Source organism: Piliocolobus tephrosceles, chromosome 2 (assembly GCF_002776525.5).
Source record: "Piliocolobus tephrosceles isolate RC106 chromosome 2, ASM277652v3, whole genome shotgun sequence".
In the NCBI taxonomy this organism is placed as follows: Eukaryota; Metazoa; Chordata; class Mammalia; order Primates; family Cercopithecidae; genus Piliocolobus; species Piliocolobus tephrosceles.
Genome location: NC_045435.1, coordinates 140,446,021 through 140,464,370, shown reverse-complemented (window position 1 = coordinate 140,464,370; position 18,350 = coordinate 140,446,021). Strand labels below are relative to the sequence as shown.

The window sequence follows — 18,350 nt, the reverse complement described above, 5'->3', positions numbered from 1 at the left end:
CTGAAGCAAGAGAATCACTAGAGCCCAGGAGTTTGAGATCAGTCTGCACAACAAAGTGAGACACCATATCTACAAAGTATCAAAAAATTAGCTGGGGCTTGTAGCATACACCTGCAGTCCAGGCTACATAGGAGGCTAAGGCAGGAGGTTTGCTTGAGCCCAGGAAACTGAGGCATGTTCACGACATTGCCTTCCAGTTTGGGTGACAGAGCAAGATCCTGTCCCATAAAAACTAAATTAAAAACCTCATTAAAATACTTAAAATAGGAAGATAAAGATACCTATTAGATTGACAAATATCCCAAGTTTGGCAACACACAGTGTCAGTGAGGATGTAGGGAAATAGGCCCTTTAATACATCACTGTGGGAGTCCAAAACAGTCAAGCTGATGGAAGGAATTCTAGTAATGTCTACTAAAATTATAAATAAATTCCCCTTTGATCCAGCAATCCTGTTACTAGGGATCTATTCTACAGATACATCTGCACAAGACTAAAACAACATGTGATTACTGTCATGCATGGTTTGAAATAGCAAAAGACTGATAGAACCCAGGAACAGAATAAACTATGGTACACTCATGCATAGAAGACAACAAAGCTGTGAAAAATTGAATAAGGAATATTTTCATGATTTCTTACATCAGATCTCCTAGATATACTTTTATATGAAAAAAGCAAGGTACAGAACACTATATGCAGTACATTAACTTTTGGTAAGAGAAACAAGACTACATGTTCATAGTTTCAAGTACTGAATAAAAAATGAAAAGGATAAACAAAAAACTAGTAAAAAATGGTCCACCCATAGGAGGTAAGTGTGGGGGTAAGAAGGTAAAAGGGACGAGGTGGGGATACAACTTCTCTGTTTTAGTTTTTGAATCATAGCTAATCAAAAATAATTTTATTAAAATAAAGTAAGTGACAGAATAGCAGCTCTGGATTCTTACCTGAGAAGGGACACTTTTTGGTGGTTCTATGCGTATAGAAGGATCCCACTCTCCTGGAGGTAGGACAGTTACTTGATCTAAAAATTCATCAATTCCAGATAAGAGGTCATTTCTGTCTTTTGCTTTATAAGCTACATCATGGAAGATCTAAGTAAAAAATATATTGAGTAAAAAGGTTTTAAAGCTGAAAAAAAAAATTCTACACATAGTCCACTCTGGATATCATAAATAGCTTCGCAATAATCACCTAAACTCTTATCTCAGGCAGGTATTCAGCCCACCCCGGGTAACAACTATACAAGGTAATCCACTCAGTATTATCAGATGAATAACAACAACAAACAATGAAAGAGAACAGCTACATGTTTAGAACAATTTTTTAAAAATAAAATTTTGCCTGGGAAATAGTAATTGATTAGAAAATAAAACACTGTAGCATGTCACTCTACTTCTATGACATTTAAATGTCATTTATCCTTAGAAAATAGTCATGGATATGCAAACAACTTTACTTAAATAGTTTATTTAATGATCAACAGCTACTGGCTAACTACTAACTGCTAAAATACAATTCAACGCATTGTGGATAATGCAATGGTGACAGGTAAGGCAAGTTTCCCTATATATTCAATAATCTTTTTTTCTAGGAGGAAAGACAGTGAAACGTGTTATTAAATAATTATAGGTATTGACAGATGCTCTGATAAAAAGAACGTAGGGTATAGAGAGGGAAACTGATGGGAAAGAACAAAGTAGCCAGGAAAGTTCTCTTGAAGGAGGTAACTGACCAGGTACAGTGGCTCATGCCTGTAATTCCAGCACTTTGGGAGGCCAAGGTAGGCAGATCGCGTGAGGCCAAGAGTTTGAGACCAGCCTTGCCAACTTAGTGACACCCCATCTCCACTAAAACTACAAAATTAGCCAGGCATGGTGGTGCACGCCTGTAATCCCAGTTACTCAAGAAGCTGACGCAGGAGAACTGCGCCACCACGCCCAGCTAATTTTTGTATTTTTAGTAGAGATGGAGTTTCACCATGTTGGCCAGGCTGGTCTCAAACTCCCAACCTCAAGTGATCCACCCACCTCAACCTCCCAAAGTGCTGGGATTACAGGCGTGAGCCACTGCACCCAGCCAAAAGTTTAAATTTAAATTTCACTATATGATAGGAAGTCATTAATACCTTTGGACTAAGGAAATGATACATACAAATTTGCATGTTACTGAGACTGCAGAGAAAAATACTATACAATAAAGACCCATAAAGGCTACCTGAATCCACAAATCAATGGCTAAGCCAGAGAAACGGCAGTAGAGATGGAAAGAATGTGACAGATTAAATGCAAAACACATTGAAGAGGTAAAAAGAATCTGGTGACTGGCTGGTTGAAAGAGGACAGAAAAATGGGACAGGCACGGTGGGTCAGGCCTGTAATCCCAGCACTTTGGGAGGCCGAGGGTGCGGATCACGAGGTCAGGAGATTGAGACCATCCTGGCCAAATGGTGAAATCGCGTTTCTACTAAAAATACAAAAAAATTAGCTGGGCATGGTGGTGTGTGTCTGTAGTCCCAGCTACTCAGGAGGCTGAGGCAGGAGAATTGCAGTGAGCCAAGACTGCACCACTGCACTCCAGCCTGGCAACATAGTGAGACATCGTCTCCACAAAATAAAAAATAAAAAAAAAAAAAAAAGAGAGAGAAAGAAGAAGAAAAAGAAAAAAGAAAAATTAGGTCGGGTTCAGATATGGGGTATTTCAAATACCCTTGGGACACACAGCATTGATGTTTGGCAAGAATCTGATTACAAATCTCTCTTGAAAAGAAAGACAAGGTCCTGATTAATATGTAGGTTATCGTCAAAGATCAGGACCCCATATCAGAGAAATTTACAGGAAAAAAAATGTTCCGAGGAAAACCTAGAGAAATTATATCCTGAAATCCAGGATAAAAAAAAAATCCCAAAATTTCAAAAGTTCAAGAAGGTAGTCAATAATTACAAATATTTAAAACAAAAAAAAATTTTTAAGTACCCACTGATCTTGAAAATAAAGGTCTTAAAAACCTAACCGAAGGCAAATAGCTGAGGTACATAAATACAAGATAAAACAGTATACACAGCAAGGAAAAGTTTTAAAGCTTCATTATGAAAGAAAAGAGAACTATAATTTAATATATACTATCTGCTGCATATCAGCATATACTTCAAAGAGACTTGGGTATTTTGATTACCTCATCTGTCATGAGAGTGGCTATTGATCTTCCAATTTCATGGTACTGTGGTGCCTTGCCTGCTGGACCCAATAACAAAAACAAAAACCTAAGGAAATATGAAAATACAGATTTATAATAAACATCATACACTCACAAATCTAGGCAATCATAAAAAAGAAACCATTCCAATATAAAGAAACAACACTCAGACATCTTTTCTACTCCCCCCCACCAATCACTGAAAAAAGATGGCAACTCCACCTGGACTAATTAGGAAATCACAGAACTAGGAAAAGCATCCATAATTAACTTTCTACCAAACTCCTGACCTCAGGTGATCCACCCGCCTCGGCCTCCCAAAGTGCTGGGATTACAGGCGTGAGCCACCGCACCCAGCCGATATTTATTTTATTGTACTTTTTAGTTCCAAGAAGAAAACAATTTTATACCCTATTCATAGTGGTCTTATATTCAAAGTATTTGGTACAATGACTGAATATTAAATATTAAAATGAGCTTTTGGCTGGGCACAGTGGCTCACACCTGTAATCCCAATACTTTGGGAGGCTAAGACAGGCAGATCACTTAAGTAGGAGTTTGAGACCAGCTGGGACAATGGCAAAACACTGTATCTACTACAAATACAAAACTTAGCTGGTCGTGGTGCCGCACACCTGTGATCCAGGCTACTAGGGAGGCTGAGGCAGGAGAATCGCTTGAACCTGGGAGGTGGAGGTTGCAGTGAGCTGAAATTGTGCCACTGCACTCCAGCCTGGGTGACAAAGTGAGATTGTCTCAAAAATAAGACAAAATTAAATAAAATGAGCTTTTATTACATAAATCAACACACTTGTTCATTCACTGGATAAAAACTTATAGATTTTGAAAATGCTTAGAGAATGTTACTTGGAACTAACTCTTTACCTGGTTGGAACAGGGACCTCAGTCAACCCTGTGAGGAGGACAGCAGGAGCCAGTCTCACAAATGCAATTATAGGCCTTTCCAAAAAGTCTACTTCGCCCACCAGGACGTTGGATGCCTCAGCACCCGTAGGAATTTTTCTCATGAAATTCATATCAACCTATTGACAAAGAATAATTAAAATTAAAGTTTCCGTGGTACTTGTAAGACTAGAGAGAAACAGGAAAGAAAAACTGCTTTATAAGACTACTATTTGCTAATCAAAACTTGTGATCTAATGAATGTTTAAAATGTCAACATTTTCACAACTATAAAGAATGGAGTAGACAAATACAAAAGAGCGAGCAAACATATTTGAATCAATGCTACTGTTTTAACTGTCACAATCTTTACTACTTCAGAGATCTAAATTATCAAACATGAACTTGAGAAATTATTCAATGAATACTGCACTATTCATTAAAAACTATTAAGGACAAATATATAGCTCACAAACTAACAATGGTTCATGAAATTATACACAGTGCTAAAAAATATTCATGGTTTTATATTACTTAACCTTAGAAGTAAATGAATTGGATCCTTTACATTTTACGTAAAGTCCCCCTAAAAACAAACCAAAAAAGAACTCTGGGCGTTCCCCAGTATTTTCATTAAGAGGAAAAAAATCATAACTTTTATTTTATTAGTAGTATCTTTGAGACAAGGTCTCACTCTATTGCCCAGGCTGAAGTGCAGTGGCAGGAACATAGCTCACTGTAAACCTCAAACTCCCGGACTTAAGCAGTCCTCGCACCTTGGCCTCCCAAGTAGCTGAGACTACAGGCATGCGCCACCATGCCCGGCTAATTTTTGTTGTTTTTTGTAGAAGTGTGGGGCTTGCTATATTGCCCAGGCTGGTCTTGAAGTCCTGGCCAAGTGATTCTCTTGCCTCAGCCTCCCAAAACACAGGGATTACAGGCATGAACCACTGCGCCTGGCCCCTTGTTTTTATTTAAAACAAAAATCTACAGCCCTTACTGGCACAGATATATGATAATGCTATAGTAGTAAAATTTAGTTTTCTGTGTATAATTACAAGGAAAAGGTTACACATGATATCAAACTATGTGAACTTCATTTATACGCAGTTTCACACAAGTCACTAAACAACCACTTACAGGGCTATCTATGAAAAATAAAACCAGCACTTACAGCGGGCCTCTTGAGTCCCACACCCAGTGTGCCACAACTACAGTGCCAGGAGGCAGACTCCTGCCCAACAGGAGACAAGGAGGTATACACAAAGATAGGCCAAGTAAAAAAAAGTAAGACTGTGACAGAGGAACAAAAATAAACGGCAACTGCCATGCCTAGAGGAACTCTATAATGTAAATTACATTAATTTATTCACTTAACAAGAAATAAATTGCAATTTTGCTACTGAGTACTTTGCACTATCTGAAATAACATGAGCACCAGTAAAATATGATCAGGATAGGTCAGAAAAATTTAAAATACAATAGTCTTTCTGCACAGCCAATGTCCGTAATGCAAGGCGTCCTATAGTTTTAGACTACAACACTCAACAAAGCTATAATGCAAACCATTTAAACTCCTTTTCTGTAAAATATATCTTGTAGACTTTTCATCAAAGAATAAAAGGCTTAAGAAATGAAAACTGCTTGACATAATTACATTTATTAAAAAGTCTTATACTGGATACAAAAATATTAAAATACCATGAGCATCCACCTATAGCAAATTAGTATTACTAAAAAATTAGTGGCTAGATAGAATCAATTGTTCGTAAGAAATACTCATAAAGTACATTTTAAATTCAGTTATAATTTGAACTTATTAGTCTTTTATCCTGTTCTTTTAAATTAAGGTTTATCTATTTCAACAAAATACTCATTTACCAAAATTTAAAAAATCATAGTTCACACAGGTATTTTTTTAAAATCCATGCCTTTACCTACCCATGGGGAAGCACCGACATGTTTCTCAGTGACATTCCAAAAGTACTAACACCATAAGACAGTAAATCTGGGATTGCATTACAGCCCAGGAAAGACTGAATCACTAGTGCTGTAACATCACTCCCAGAATTAACCTTTTAGCGGTGGTAGCTCCAGAACAAATGACTGTAGTTCACAAAGTACTAACGTTTCACGATATCTATGGATAGGTGTGGATGGAAATATCGTATTACTCACATACTCTTTTTCAGAATTTCTAACACTAGTAACGGTGTAAAGTTACTCAAGTACTCACAGGTTAACTGTAACCCTTCTCACAGTTGTTTACCTTAAATTAACATATCACAGACATCACATGCAGGTTTGTAAGCACCAGTCTACTAAAAAATTACTATAATCAATGTTAATAAAGCCACAAGTTACTACTTAGTTTCTCATTAAGAATAATTGTGAGAATTTTCAGTTAATGATAGAATTACCTTGCTGAAGTCAACAGTACTATTTTCTCTGCTTCCACCACTTCCATTACCTTTAATTTCTCCACTTTTACTATTGTCCAAGTTTCCAGGAGCAGACTGGGGAGAGGCCAAAATACCTATGTTTAAAGACAAATTCTAAATTAGTAAGAAGAAAATTTACTTTGCAACCTGACTCTGCTCACATTCTGAAAGTGATGATTTATTAATAAAAGCAAAATGCAAGGTTTAAAAAAAAAAGTGCCCAGTGTTAGTAACATACCAGCAAAACTAGAACAACGTTTTAAGCAATAATACAGCTACACATTTTAATATTTAAAATAATACAATTAGAATTTACAAAAATTGTGGCCTTTTGCAAAAAGAAAAAAAAATGTGAGTTGATGTGAACCACAAAAGATAGAAGACCTGAGTCTGATTACCATTAAAAATACTTAGGGAATATGCTTTTAATTATCACAAACATGTGAACTGCATGGAGCTTAATGAAGCCTAGCTATACTTAGCATGCATTCAACAATAAATTCTCTGACAAACCCTAAGTGTAACTCAGAAAAAAGCTACACTAAATAAATGCAGGTTGAATTAACATAATCTCCAATAATCAGAAGTTTCCTCAAGACTTTTCATTTTTCTTTGGTAACATTTATGTCTATAATACCTATTGTCATTACTCTTAAGAAATCCAACTTTAAAATATAGTAAGTTTTTTACAATGAAATTGGCAGAGTAAGGGGTTTTATAACCAAAGAGATCTGTGTTTAAATTACGCACTCTCTGCCACTTTGTATCTATGTGACTGTAAGCAACTCACTCCATCTCTATAAGTCAGACAAACTCATAAAAATAGCTTATTTGGATTAGATATAATAGTTATTTGAATTGCAAAGGACAGACACATATTGAAGCATTAGTATATTCATTTCAAAACTGACATTCAACACCAACATTTCACAATAATAAAATAAAAACACTGCTTAATATGAGACTAACCATTAACACTATGAATTCTAATTCTGCAAAAAAGTTAAAATTTAAAAAATTTTAAATTCAGCCAGGTGTGGTGGCTCACACCTATAATCTCAGCACTCTGGGAGGCCAAGGTGGGTGGATCACCTGAGGTCAGGAGTTCAAGACCAGTCTAGCCAACATGGTGAAACCCCATCTCTACTAAAAATACAAAATTAGTTGGGCATGGTGGCGTGTGCCTGTATTTGGGAGGCTGAGGCAGGAGAACTGATTGAACCCAGGAGGCGGAGGTTGCAGTGAACCAATATTGCATCATTGCAATCCAGCCTGGGCAACGAGACAGAAACTCCCTCTTTAAAAGAAAAAAAAAAAAAAAAAAGGGCCAGGCGCTGTGGCTCACGCCTTGTAATCTCAGCACTTTGGGAGGCCAAGGCAGGCAGATCACCACATGAGGTCAGGAGTTTGAGACCAGCCTGACCAACATGGAGAAACACCCTCTCTACTAAAACTACAAAATTAGTCAGGTGTGGTAGAGCATGCCTGTAATCCCAGATACTCGGGAGGCTGAGGCAAGAGAATTGCTTGAACCCAGGAGGCAGAGGTTGCAGTGAGCCAAGATTGTGCCACTGCACTCCAGCCTGGCCAACAAGAGCAAAACTCTGTCTCAAAAAAAAAAAAAAAAATATTTAAATTCAAGTACACTACACAGACTTCTACTATTAGGTTGGTGCAATTTCCTTTGCTCCAACCTAACATTAAATGCATCTCAATTTTTTTCAAAATATCCAAGGTTTTCTAGTGCAAGAATATAGACTAATTATTTGTAAGACACTGAATATTATAGCAGGAAAAGGTACTGAAATACAACAGACTTGACTTTTTGTCTTAACTGTCCCATGTACAGCAACACATGGAAGTTCAGTTAAAATCTGTTCTGTGGTTAGACTCTATAAGCTCCGAAGATGTATTGGTAATCAAGCTCCAGAATTTAAAGTACATCAGATATACTTGACACATCTAAAGGAGTTTTCACTTTTGTAAAACAGAATATACTATAACCAATGAATACTGAAACTAAGTCTTCTGGGTTTATGGCTTACGTTTAATGACAGAGACTTCCCTGTAAATACCTAAACTACAAAGTTGATGTGATGAAAAATCTTAATTTTCCATCTATTTAGCCATGTGCTTATTTTCTGGAAAAGTTAAACAATTCTGAAATAAAAATGTTTTCCCAAGCCTTAACTCATTTCTTACAATCTTAGCTTGGCACACCAAGAAGATTCCTCTTCTTTGACCTTTGTCCCTAAGCTTCCAGAAGAGTCCCTGCCTTGCTCAAGAGACAAAAAGTTAACTAGTATTTTTCAGTGACTTCCAACTACTTCCACACAAGAAAACTGAGAATACCATTAGGCCCTGGTGGCAAATAGAGCTGAGCATTACGTACTTCCAAAGGCTAAACGTATTCCACCTGTGTATGTATAATTAAAAGCATACATAACGCACAGTTTTCCAGAATAGTCCTAGCTACCAGATTTGAGGGAGAAAAGTGCAATGATGAGAAGGCCCTGAGGAAAAGTAAGGCTATCTCAGCAATGAGAGGAAGAAATAATGAAGAACTCAACATAGACAAAGTTAGCAGGTATAACCTGAAGTCACATGGCTAACCTGGTCATCTTGAAAACCGTCCTTTTTTCAAAACTGGCACGCCAGATGCATGCTAGGGTTCTTCATCATTATGATTTGTGTAGTCTTTCCCAACCTCAGCTTAACTAAAACTGTTTTGTCAATCAGTCAATCTCCCTTCTCCTATAATAAATTCCTAGGATTCAGAATTAAATTAGCAAATCACCAAAAAATAAAGCTATCATTAGCACAAACACAGAAGGACTATACTACTTTGCTTTAAGGAAAAAAAACTGTATGCATAAGTAAATCAAAGATATCAACATTTTCTGTCATTAAAAATTTGAAAGTGAGGTAGTTAGAGCAATGGTGCCCAACCAGGAAAGATTATGACCCCCAAGGAACTTGTGGCAATGTCTGGAGACATATTCGGTTGTCACAACTTGGGGGTGCTACAGGCAGCTAGCCAAGGATACTGCTAAACATCCTATAAAGCATAGGACTGCTCCCCTGCCACCCGACCACCCAGCCAAGAATCATCCAGCCCAAAATGTGGATAGTGCTGAGACTCAGAACCACTGTGTTAGAAAAAGGTATTTACAAGTACTAAAAATAAATTTACTTCTTTCTTTTTTTTTCTTTCCCTAGAGATGAGGGTCTCACTATGAACTCCTGGCCTCAAGTGATCCTCCCTTCTTGACCTTCTAAAGTGCTGAGATTACAGGCATGAGCTACCCATGCCCAGCCACAAGTTACATACATATTAATTTATATAATTTATTTATAATTTTATACATATAACTTTTATACATATAATTATCTTCTAAAAAGTAACTAATGGGAAATACCACTTTTTTATTATAGGTATGCGCAAATTATGACTCCACGACACAAAAACCCATGCTGTTAGTCACTTAAGACGTAAGATGCTGAGGCCACTTTCTTCCACTAAGACAGTACCAGACATCAAGGAAACTCCATTAGAGTTTCTAGGTGCTTTAAGCACCAAAGGTAACTGAACAGGGAATAATGTGTAGCTGTCCCTATTATTGTTCCTCAGCAATTACATACTATCTATAGTTGTCTTTTTAACCATAATTCTTGTCTTTAGAAATTCCCTGTCTCCTCTCCATTCTAATTTCTTCTGTTCAAAAACGCTGATAAATCTCATCACAAAAACTCATGGGAAAAAAATGTATGTTCAATTCTCAGTTAATTTATCCCCTTAACATGGCCTAAGAAGCCAATGTGAACCCACCTCCCCCTTCCCTCCTATATAAAATTTATAGTTCCTAATCATTTATAACACAGAAGCTGGTAAAACAAGAAGTGTTCGTTGTTACCGATCAATGCAATATGGGAAAAAATGGAAGGAAGTAGCTTTTAAAATCACTTTTGTTCAAGGAAAAATAGTAGATCTTAGTTCTTAAGATTAGAATGCTGATTACTTCTGAACAATTATTTATAGGGTTGTTTTCCTCTTTTATGTTCAGTTACTTTATCATTAAATTTTATCTTTTTCATGAACTGATAAAGTTCACAATGAAATACTCTACTATAGATTTTGTTGTAAGTGGACCTGAGTTCAAATCCCTGCTCTGGCTGATCTTAACATCTCCAAGTCTTTCTTCACTGAAAAACAGGAATAACACCAACCTCATCAAATCGTTACAAGAATTAGAAATATGATATTTGAAAAACACTTATCACTGTATCTGAAACAAACTATAAAACAATGACAGCCATACTACTATGTTAACTAATGTCATAATGATTTAGCCATGAAGCTTCTATTTGTACTTTTAAAAGAATATCCTTTTTTTGCAACTACAATGAGCTTTGGCTAAATGTAATTAGTGTGTTTCCATAAAGACAACAGAAAGAGAGGTTTACTTCATAATGATAGGAACACAAGGATTTCCAGTCAGAGGATTTAGGCTATCAGTCACCAGTTGTATGATGCAGGGGAAGATAACTAACTTTTCTAAGTTTCTGAAAATGGGTGTGTCCATCTAATTTACACATATTTGTATACACATTAAAAACAGGCTAATTTAGGCCGGGCGCGGTGGCTCAAGCCTGTAATCCCAGCACTTTGGGAGGCCGAGACGGGCGGATCACGAGGTCAGGAGTTCGAGACCATCTTGGCTAACACGGTGAAACCCCGTCTCTACTAAAAAAAAATACAAAAAGCTAGCCAGGCGAGGTGGCGGGCACCTGTAGTCCCAGCTACTCGGGAGGCTGAGGCAGGAGAATGGTGTGAACCCGGGAGGCAGAGCTTGCAGTGAGCTGAGATCTGGCCACTGCACTCCAGCCCGGGCGACACAGTGAGACTCCGTCTCAAAAAAATAAAATAAAATAGGCTAATTTAATAACCAAGCTACAACTTAAGTGTCGGATGTTATTAGTATTTTGGAGAAATGTGATAATACTTACGTGATTAAAACCAATGGTTAGTATTAGTATCCATCACATTGAGGCTTAGCTGAAATAGTAAAAAGTCACTAAAATATACTTACTTTATATTAATTAGGTAGAAAGATATATGTACAAATGTACAGGTAGTCAATATAAGGATAAGCCAAATTTTCATACTTTATAGCCCTTAAGTTATAGGCTGGGCGTGGTGGCTCACACCTGTAATCCCAGTACTTTGGGAGGCCAAGGTGAGTGGATCATTTGAGGTCAGGAGTTCAAGACTAGCCTAGTCAACATGGTGAAACCCCGTCTCTACTAAAGATACAAAAATTATGCGGGTGTTAGTGGCACGCACCTGTAATCCCAGCTACTGAGGAGGTTGAGGTAGGAGAATTATTTGAACCCAGGAGGCGAAGGATGCAGTGAGCCGAGATGGTGCCACTGCACTCCAGTCTGGTCAACAGAGTGAGAACGTGTCTCCCCTCCATCCCCCCAACCCCCAAAAAAAGTCTAAAATGTACTACATTCTTTGGAGAAAAGCATTAAATAGAAAAAAAGATATGGCTGGGCCTGATGACTCACACCTATAATTCCAGCATTTTGAGAGGATAAGGCAGGAGGACTGCTTGAGGCCAGGAGTTGAAGACCAGCCTGGGCAAAACAGCAAGATCCTGTCTCTACAAAAAAAATTAGCCAGATGTTGTGGTATGTGCCTGTAGTCTCAGCTACTCAGAACGCTAAGTCAGGAGGATTGCTTGATTCCAGGAGTTCAAGGCTGCAGTGAGCTATGACTGTGGAACTGCACTCCAGCCTGGGTGACAGAGTATGACTCTATCCTATTTAAGGCACATCGCTTCACTATAATTTATTTGTATGTGTTCATTCACCTTATGAGTCAACTGCATGCGCGCGCGCGCGCACACACACACACACACACGCACACACACACACACACACAAAACCAAACTACCAAGGCGGGACGCAGTGGCTCACACCTGTAATCTCGGCACCTTGGGAGGCCGAGGTGTGTGGATCACTTGAGCCCAGGAGTTCGAGACCAGCCTGGGCAACACGGTGAGACCTGGTCTCTACAAAAATTAACCAGGCATGGTGACATGCCCCTGTGGTCCCAGTTAATTGGGAAGCTGAGGCAGGAGGATTGCTTGAGTCCAGGAGATAGAGGTTGCAGTGAGCTGAGATCATTCCAGCCTCCAGAGCAAGACCCTGTCTCCAAAAAAAAAAAAGAAAAGAAAAGAAAATTACCAATCTAAAAAAAGTCCACCCAGCCTGACCAACATGGTAAAAACCTGTCTCTATACAAAAAATACAAAAATTAGCCAGGTGTGGTGGCTCACACCTGTAGTCCCAGCTATTCAGGAGGCTGAGGCATAAGAATCACTTGAACCCGGGTGGCAGAGGTTGCAGTGAGCTGAGATCGCGCCACTGCACTCCAGCCTGGGCAACAGAGTGAGACTCAGTCTAAAAAAATAAAATAAATACATCCATAAATAAATATAAAAAAGTTCATGGCAAATTAAAACATTATAAAAAAGTCTATGTTTTACTGAAGTGTTCAACTGCCTTGACCTCTAAATCTAAGTGAAACTTTTTAAAAAGGCCTTAAATTATGTGTAGTCTTCTTTGTAGTCTTTTTGTAACTCAAATTTTTAATAATCTTACTCTATTTTATTAGGCTGGTGCAAAAGTAATTGAGTTCTTGCCACTGAAAGTAATTTTTGCCATTGAAAGTGAAGCAAACTTTCAATGGCAAAAACCACAATTACTTTTGCACCAACCTAACACAATATACCATAAAGAAAAAAAACATGCAGAAGTCAAAAATAAATTATAAGCATTATCTACATATGCTGCTTAAGCTATGTGCTAAAAGGCATTCCAAGTGCAAGTGACTCAGAGGCAGAAAGCACCACACATGGAGGATTTTGGATAGTTGCCTGGAGTTAAGTCAACATTTTCCTCATTCTTCTGCTCCTCGCCTTTCAGCGCTGCTTCTAAGTCTTCCTCGGGCGGATGAATTACTACTGTGGGAATATCATCACTGGCAGGTGAAACCAGTAGTTCTGGGGCCTGAAGCTGACTCTGTTGGGAACTTCTGGAGGTCAGGCGGCTGATGCTAGGGCTAGGAGGAGGACTGTTTTGAGGGGTGGGTACTGGGGTTGTACACCTTGAGCCTGCAGGGGTTCCAGCTCTTGAAGAAGGAAGAAGATGACCGAGAAGAAGAGATAAAGGTGATTCTCCTCTCAATGAAAGGTTTGAGGCAGACAGACCTGTTCGCAAAGAGTGGCGGGAGGCTGAAAGGCCTTCCCCTGAGATAAAACAAATAAATGAAAAATGATGAAGTTCATTGCAGAAGGCAAATAGAGACATTAAAAAAAAAAAAATCAATTTACACTATAAATTGCATACTTCAAAGGTCCAAAATTTCAAAGTCATGTTGTGATGGTTAGCATGTCAATTGGGTTTTTACATGTTAGAAAGTCACTAAAAAGTTGCTTAAAACTGTAATTAGTTCTCAGAACATACAAAAAAAAATTGTTAATGATAGATGGTGGGGGCAATATCCTGTTAGAAATTAGAATGACCAATAGCATGGCACTTTTTACAATGACAATATCAATACAAAGTCAATGCTTAAACAATAAATAGCAAATGAAATTATGTAATACAAAATTAATATAATAGAACTCAAACCGAAAACAACCAAAAGTAATAGCTTATATTTAGCGTATTTTTCCTATATTTTACCAAACAGCTGAGATAATTATGTCTTAGAGAAAAAGTCCATGTTAATATTAAGTAATAATTTCTAACTTAAAAGTGATATTAAATATTTATAATATTAAGTCAGTAAGACACCATATACAGGTGGTGCTGCTCTCAAGTTTGAAAAAAAAAAAAAAAGGCAAATAACAGAAATTTTGTAATAAGAGAACCACAATGTCAATTTTAAAGGATACATATTCTTGAGCTCTCTAAAAGTATTAATAAATGTCCTAACGTATGCTTCTCACTTCTAATATGTAGCAGATACATTAAAACAAATACATGTAATTTTTTATTTCACTAGCTAAGAGTAGAGTACTTCTCACCAACAGCAATATGGCAGTAGGTCTAAAATATTTCAAAAGGTCATACATACTTATAATTAAACCCCTCATATTTCTACTAAGTATATCTTAAAATAATAACATTCTCTATGAAAAACATGCAAATACAATAATCAATTCCATACGGCCTAAGTAATCAAAGTTACATGCTCAAGGGTTTTCAGAAATATTTAAAGGTTAAACTATAATCCATTAGAAAACACCATTTAAACAACAAGCTACATGCAGGAAAAACTCAAATTGTAACTATATTTCAACAAAAGAACATGCTAAAACGGCATTTAAAAGAAAACAGCCAATGTTTTATGATGACCAAATTACAACTGGACAATAAAGAGGAACTACTGCATATGTAAAGATTAAATAGGGTCCCTCTGGATAAAAGAACTTCACCAAAGGAGAGAATATAAAAAACAAATAAAAGACAAAAAAAGAGAGTTAAAATGCGCTATACATGGCTTGCTTTTACATTGAATTCTGGTCCGTAAGAGATATTCTTTTACTCTTAAAATTGTTTAAATACACCATGACATAATTTTAAATGGATTAAAAAGGGTTTTCATGGCCAAGTGGAAGATACAAAAGATGATTATTGTCAACTTTAGATATATTAGACCCTATCACCTACGTTTGCTTGTTGGTAGAACACTTACAAGTCATACTATTATTTAAGGGATAAAAAAGATGAGCAGGCACCGTGTCCCATACTCCACTAGTCCTCATTGTAATCCTCACAAGCTTTGGGTAATAGTAGTAGCTTACAGCAACTGCTGGAGGCTATAGTACTTCATAAGCCACTCCAATCCTTTGCACCCGGGTTTTCCAGACTCACTGTCATCAGAGTTCTCAACCCTACTGATGCATTCCTCTGCTTTACACAGAAGAAAATGAGGAAAGGCAAAACCTCCAAGTGTGCCAGTATTAGGACACTGACAGAGGTAAACAACTGTAAAAACACTGTCTTCCCCCATGCCACACAACCTGCCTGTAACCTAAGAATGAGAGTGGAAAGGTGGAATAGGTAGACCTGGGTCTGAGCCATTCTCAATGGATTAGAAGACACCAACTAGGTCACCCTCAGCCTAAGACTGAACAGTCATAAAAGCCTTTCACAAGTTGTACAAATAAAGAGCCATGAAATCAGCAAACCAATCCAAAAACACTTGTTTATACCAGCAAACCAAGTATATTCAGGAGGAAAAAAAAAGTAGGAAAAATCTAAAATAAAGGTTCAAACCTAAGATTTAGAATTTCAAAAATGTAAAATTAAAAATTATAGGTCATAATTTATGCCTCTTTAATTAATTATACGAGAGGCCTTGAAAAGAAACAAAGCAGGAAGGAGAAATAATTCAGAGGTAGGTATAGTGAGTGTTTAAAGATCCCCAAATGTTAATCGTAATGTTCTGGAAAGCTGTTACACTAGAAGTGTTAGCAAAAAATTGGATGCCACAACTTATCTCACCATTCCTTTCAAGCAAGTGAGGGTCAGAATGTTTCTTGCCTATATCTGCAAAAGATCGAACAAGGGGAATCCGACTGGTGAATCTTTTCTCATTCTGATGATGATGTCTCTTCAGAAGAGCTTCTCTGACATTCTCTCGTATAGACTCGTCTAACTGGCCAGAAGCTATCATGTTGTCTAATACCATATCTATTCAATGAAAAAAAATAAATTACTTAACACTCAGATGACCATAAAATAAAGGAATAAATAAACTGTGAGTGAAATCTTATGACAAAAATTAGAATCTTAAGTAACTCAAGAAAGTTTTATTGTCACTATTAAATAATCAATGCATAAATGAATATTATCCATCCAATAAAAAGGAATTACAAAGACTCCCTTATTTTAATAAATACTATTAATTATGAAGAGGCTAGTATTATATACTAATAGCCTTCCTATAGCTGAAAGTGCTTTCCTGTATGAATACAATAAATTCTAGTAAGCTGAATATTCAATAATACTGCCTTCCTAAGATGTAAAGGTATTTTATTGCCAAACCACGTATTCTCCCCAAAACTGTTCCAGCAGATGAATATCACGACCCACTCAGTCATTAACTGTTCACTAGTGTCCGCTATGTGTTAGGAATACAGCAGTTTAACAATATCAAAACAGAGCCAAGTTTCTGCTCTCTTCGAGAGGTAGAGAAACCAACATACAAATAGATAAAACGTCATGAGGTCATAAGTTCTAGGAAGAGGAGTAAAATCAGGTTGTGAAGGGGATGTGGGGAATGGGGAAACTGATGGCAATGCCATTTTATACATTACTGAAGTGATTAAACTTTTTAATTTATAAAATATATATTAATATTTTTAAACAGTGGCACTAACTTGGAAGAAGAGGGTCAAATTTTCAAAACTATATGGTAACTAAAAAAAACCCTGAAAGGACCAGCGTAATAGGTAAACTGTTAACATTAACACAACAACTACAGTTTACCAAATAAATGAACACTAGATTATACAACATATACTAAAAGTACTACATGGTATTATGTGATAATTGCAAACCAAAGTCTGAAACCCATATGTATCATACAAATTCAATATTCCCAACCTTAACTTAATTTTTCAGTTATTCATGTAAGACAAGAAAGTAAGGACTGACAATTTAAATATTTACAGTACACAGTCAAACCTAACAGTTGGCTAAAATTGAAGTATTTCTAGCCTGAGAAATTGTATTAAGCTCATGGTTCTCTTGAAGACTAAATACCACAGATTTTTGTTTTTCCATGGCAGCAATCTACAATGGTAGTCACACCATCAAATTTATTACCACCGAACTTAATTTTGGTTTTCATTAATTTTAGTTAGTGGACAAAAAGCTGTATTATAGCTGCCTTTTTCTACTTTCTACCTTCACATTATCCTTCAAATCTCCCCCTTTAATTTTCATTGCTCAACCTACCAGAGCTCTTTCCTTGCTTAGACTGTTCCTAGAGAATAACTGGCCTACTTGCTTCTAAACTCTTCCTAATCCAAAGCTACCCCACATTCTGTTGCCAGAATGATCTTCCTAAATCTATCTCAAATCACACTGTTCCTCAACTTAAAAACCATCAATACCACCAAAATGCCTACCAAATAAAATCCTATTTCTTGGCTAGGCACCGTGGCTCACACCTGTAAACCCAAAATTCTAGCAAGCCAAAGTGGGCAGGTCGTTTCAGTTCAGGAGTTCAAGACCAGCCTGGGCTACATGGCGAAAACCCATCTCTACAAAAAACACAAAAATTAGCCAGGTGTGGTGGTATACACCTGTGATCCCAGCTACTCAGTAGGCTGAGGTGGGAGGATCACTTCAGCCCAGGAGACGGAGGCTGCAGTAAGCCGAGATCGTGCCACTGAACTCCAGCCTGGATGACAGTGAGAGACCCTCTGATCCCCCTTCCACCAAAACAAATAAACAACAAAAAAAAATTCCAATAATTCAAGGCTAGTCACAATCCAATCTCTAACTGGGTTTCCCAACATACCCTCCTACCACTACTGAAGAAATCTGTATATCCACACAGAACTGACTTTCCTGAGATTCCTGTCTATTCTACTCTAGACTCTTCTTTACTCTTCCTTAAAATACTTTTTCTCTCGTATCACCTACTCCTTGTTCCCATGTGTTCACATTTTATGAGTAACTTGTACAGTTAATGTTCTCTGTGGCTATTCCCCACATCC

At 37.3% G+C, this 18,350-nt stretch overlaps 1 protein-coding gene across 7 annotated transcripts in view; it reads right to left on the bottom strand.

The window, feature by feature from the left end:
• SLC4A7 (solute carrier family 4 member 7) overlaps positions 1–18,350 on the bottom strand; it is a 109,209-nt gene that overhangs the window by 44,275 nt on the left and 46,584 nt on the right. For 4 of the 7 annotated variants that reach the window (XM_023207265.1, XM_023207264.2, XM_023207267.1 and 1 more), the window contains exons 6-10: positions 16,126–16,314; positions 6,523–6,638; positions 4,085–4,242; positions 3,179–3,266; positions 951–1,097 (exon numbers count right to left, since the gene is read on the bottom strand). In XM_023207265.1, the coding sequence (XP_023063033.1) occupies positions 951–1,097; positions 3,179–3,266; positions 4,085–4,242; positions 6,523–6,638; positions 16,126–16,314 (698 nt within the window). Of the gene's footprint in view, positions 1–950; positions 1,098–3,178; positions 3,267–4,084; positions 4,243–6,522; positions 6,639–13,487; positions 13,860–16,125; positions 16,315–18,350 lie in introns of all 7 variants that reach the window. The other 3 variants (XM_023207269.1, XM_023207270.1, XM_023207266.1) reach the window with 3 other exon arrangements.